At 36.1% G+C, this 4392-nt stretch overlaps 1 protein-coding gene and 1 long non-coding RNA gene across 3 annotated transcripts; one reads left to right on the forward strand and one right to left on the reverse strand.

The window, feature by feature from the left end:
• The first annotated feature begins 1495 nt into the window (after positions 1-1495).
• On the forward strand, positions 1496-2782 carry LOC144559587 (uncharacterized). Of its 2 annotated transcripts, XR_013513185.1 has the most exons (3): positions 1496-2088; positions 2167-2557; positions 2642-2782. XR_013513185.1 is itself a non-coding variant. In XM_078308651.1 (2 exons), the coding sequence occupies exons 1-2, from the start codon at positions 1663-1665 to the stop codon at positions 2464-2466; spliced, it is 726 nt and encodes a 241-aa protein (XP_078164777.1). In that variant the 5' UTR covers positions 1496-1662; the 3' UTR covers positions 2467-2777. The 2 variants fall into 2 exon arrangements, 1 of the variants encoding a protein (XP_078164777.1); XM_078308651.1 differs by having other exon boundaries at positions 2167-2777.
• A 502-nt stretch (positions 2783-3284) lies between these two features.
• On the reverse strand, positions 3285-3931 carry LOC144559761 (uncharacterized). Its single transcript, XR_013513232.1, has 2 exons — positions 3539-3931; positions 3285-3415 (listed from the first exon to the last, which is right to left on the reverse strand). It is a non-coding gene; the product is annotated as an uncharacterized LOC144559761 (long non-coding RNA).
• Positions 3932-4392: the final 461 nt, after the last annotated feature.

Genomic DNA, 4392 nt, shown 5'->3' on the forward strand with positions numbered 1-4392 from the left:
TAAATGCCCTATTATCTTGCCATATAGAGACACCACAACTGTGCTCCAAACACCTTTAATTGGAGTGTTTTAGTTGGGTTGTAAGTTCCCTATTATCTTGCCATCTAGAGACACTACTAGAGTCCAAACAACTTCAATTGGAGTGTTGTAATAGGCTTGTAAATGCCCTGTGATCATGTCATCTGGAGACACTACTTGAGTGCTCCAAACACCTTCAATTGGAGTGTCGTATGAGGGTTGTAAATGACCTATTATCTTGCCATAGAGGGACACTACTATAGTGGTCCAAACACCTTTCAATTGGAGTGTTGTATTAAGGTTGTAAATGACCTATTATCTTGCTATCTGGAGACACTACTATTGTGCTCCAAAGACATTCAATTGAAGTGTTGTATTTTGTTTATAAATGCACAATTAACTTGTCATATAGAGACATTACTAGAGTTCTCCAAAACCTTCAATTGGATTGTTGTATTAGTGTTTTAAATGTCCTATTATCTTACCATATAGAGACAGTACAAGAGTGCTCCAAACACCTTCAATTGCAGTGTTGTATTAGGGTTGTAAGTACCTTATTATCTTGCAATCTAGAGACACTCACATAAGGATTCCACGATAAATTGCCAATGTCACATAAGGATTCCACAATATCTTGCAATCTGGAGACCTTCATCATTCCACGATAAATTACCAATGTCACATAAGGATTGTGCATTTTTTGGGAACCCCCCTAGGTTAGATAAAAAATTTCCTGAAGGTCAAATGTTTGAATCCAAAGCCAAACTAATATCAGAACTTGCTAAATTTCACCTACCCAAAAACACAGAGTTGGCCGTGCTAAACAACAGCAAAACTAAGTACAGAGTTAAATGTAAATCTTCTAAATGCCAATAGAAATTGTATGCAATTGTAGTACCAACAGGTGCATGGACAATTTCCACCAGCCCGTTTATCCACACATGTTTTGGAAGTGCTGAAAGGTTGAATAGTCATCAAATGACTGCCAAAGTAATTACTGATATTATTAAACCGGCTTTGAAAGATGATCTGGAGTTAAGCATTAAAGTGGTCAAGCATCTGGTTAAAGTTAAATTTGGGATAGTAGTGCCCTCGTATAACAAGTTGTGGAGAGGTAGGGAACTTGCAATTGCCGACTTGTTTAGGAGCTGGGAGAAGTCTTATGAGGTGCTGCCATCATTTTTGGCTGCCATCAAAGCATCTAATCCAGGTATCAATATTTTCAACCGAGTTGCATGGATATTTGGGCCATGCATTGGCTTGGCCTCATCTTCGACCCATTATCAGTGTTGATGTCGGGTTCTTATCCAGAAGATACAAGGGTAAACTTTTATGGCTTGTGCTTATGATGTAGAGCAACAACTCTTGCCACTTGCATTTGCAATTTGTGAAAAAGAGTCTACAGAAAATTGGGGTTGGTTTATGAATTGCTTGCGTATCAATGTTGTCAGGCCAGGAAAAATATGACGGGTGTTTGAGGCTCCTAATCTAGGATGGAATGAGGAAAAAGGTGAAGCTGTCCACCGACTGTGTTCACAGCATATTTGTGAAAATATTTGGAAAAAATACCCTCAAAAGTGGATCAAAAAGGTATTCAAGAAATATGTTGAGAAGAAAAAAAAAATCTGGAGATTTGAAGAGGGGATGGATATGATTAAGCAAAGAGATGCAGCCGTACATGACTACATTATGAAATTTGGTAAATGGCTCCACAACTCTGATGCCGAGCCTTTGGCTCTGCATAAGTGGGCACAAGTGCATGATAGATTCCTCAATCGATGGGGTATAATGACAAGTAATGGCTTTGAGGTACTAAACAGTGTATTTAGGATTGCCAGGCAACTACCTGTGTGTGCAATTGTTGATAAGACCTTTTATAAGTGTGTCGACTGGTTTGTAAATAGGCAGGAGGCCGCGATTGGATGGGAGGCAACGAGATTGGATTTTTCGTTGAACATTACACTGGTTTTACATCGTCGTAATGAGAAAGCAAGAAAACATGATATAAGACCGATGTATTATGGCCATAACAACTATGAGGTTATTGATAAAGATGGACTTCTCAAGACAGTAAGTCAATAATTCAAAAAATCTAATTATTTACTTTCACGTAATACATTTGATGTAAATATTATTTTTTAATTGAAGGGTGTTCGGGGCGAAGTGAGGTACGATGTTACCTTCCCTCCAGAAGGAATGCCTATATGTGTGTGTCGGAGACCTCAATTAACAGGAATCTCATGTAACCATGTTCTTGCAGTTTGCTTCTTGAGGAGGCTAAATCCTAACGACTATGTTAGCCCATATTATAGCTTACAAAATTATATAAACACTTGGTCTGGTCGTTTCAATGGATTTGGAAATAAATGGGATTGGTCATTGTATAATGGGCCCATTATAAGGCCAAATTCAGATAAAGTAAATAAGGGTAGGAGAAAACACAAGTGAAGAATAATGACTATGGACAAAATGGAGGCCCCTGCCACGAGGCGAAATGCTCGACAACATAATCAAGAGTCAACTACAGCAAGACATTCGGGTATAACAATTTAAAAATTCAAAAGACAATTCATTTGCATAATTACCATTTTATTTGAACTAAGTTGTACTCATTTTGTAACAGGTGAATCGTCTCGATAAAGTCGTAGGATTTAGGGATTTCTAAGTTTACAAATTATATTTTATCATGTTATGACATGCATTAATGTTTCTTATTTAGACATTTTTATTGTATTCTAAGAATTTGTTGTGTTGATATTGTATTGTATTTTCAGGGATGTATCTTATTTAGACATTTTTATTGTATTCTAAGACTGACATGTATTAATGTATCTTATTAAGTTGAGTCCGTGATAATGCTGGTAGATGGCAGCAGCGTTTTTCTAAACGGCTGAACTTTAAAGAATAAGTCCCGCCAATTGGCTACACCAAATTTTTTGTTCTTTATATGAAAATTTTCCTTAAGTCATGATCTATATGCATGCAAAACAGTTTTGTAAAACTCGGTCCAGAGCTATGTGAAATATGTGTTTTTGTACAGGGGAATCTGCTGGTAGATGGCAGCAGCGTTTTTCTGCACAGCTGAACTTTAAAGATTAATTTCCACCAATTGGTTACACCAAATTTTATGTTCTTTATGTGAAAATTTTCCTTAAGTCATAATCTATATGCATGTAAAACAGTTTTGTAAAACTCGGTCTAGAGCTATGTGAAATATGTGTTTTTGTTCAAATATGATTCAAATAAGCATAATTTAAACAACACACTTAGCAATGATACAAAAATTCAAATAAGAATAATTTAAAGGACAATTAAAGTTAGTCCAATTAAAGTTACAATAGTCCATTTAACATTACAGATAACATACATATAATAATGGATCCAATCTAACATTAACCTTATATTAATGGATCCAATATAATTACTCTTTAGATACCTCTGCAAAAAAAATTAAAAGGTATCATGCATTAATCAATAAATAATAGATACAATCAAAAAATTAAAATGTATCATGCTTAACAGAGGCACTTACTCAGTCGAAACATGTTAACGCCTTTGTCGGCAGCGCGGTGGTCCAAGGGCGCCAGTCCCGGGAGTATACGGATCCCTAGGAATCCTTATACGGCCTTGAGGTGGTGGATCTAAAGTGGATGGAGCATAATCTACTGTAAGATTTTCCGAATCAGCAGTGGATGGTCCCATCATACTAAAGCATCCCGTTAGTTCATCGATCATGAACTAAGATATAGATCCATGCTCTGTGTCGCTCATGAAGTTGTCCCACGTGGGGGGAGGCTCTGAAGTTGTAGAGCGACGATAATGGTGATCAAGCATATCATCATCTAAATTGATAATGTCCAAGTCCATAGGGATCCCAGCACTATCGAGTATGCCTCGGAAGATGTGGATCTGATCAATAAATTATTAGTTTGTAATAATCTAGAAGTCAATAATACGATAAATTATCATATAAAACTTTGTTCATGAATTAAATGTTTAAATATATATATTATTTTATTGCCTTGAGTATTATTGCATTTATGAATCGTTCCGAGAGAATTGTGAAACTTCATAATATAGATGTAATATATTCTTAAAAGTCTCTAACCGAGGTAATTAGCAGGAACACTAATTAACCGCTACAAGGTTAGTATGTGGATTGAAAGATGGTCAAGTTTTACAGACCACTGACAAAAGATGTCATTTTAATCGCATAGATACGTGTTCTAGGAACATGATATTCGACAGACCCCGAATGAAACATTAAATGGAATTGTGTTAGTGTCATTAATGTTTTCATTCAGTGTTAAATTCTACAGTATGAGGTATTCATTGTTCCTACTAAGAGATGTCCGTAAAAAGCAGTTATAACGG

This window comes from Carex rostrata, chromosome 9 (genome assembly GCF_964058835.1).
Source record: "Carex rostrata chromosome 9, lpCarRost1.2, whole genome shotgun sequence".
NCBI classification, from domain to species: domain Eukaryota; kingdom Viridiplantae; phylum Streptophyta; class Magnoliopsida; order Poales; family Cyperaceae; genus Carex; species Carex rostrata.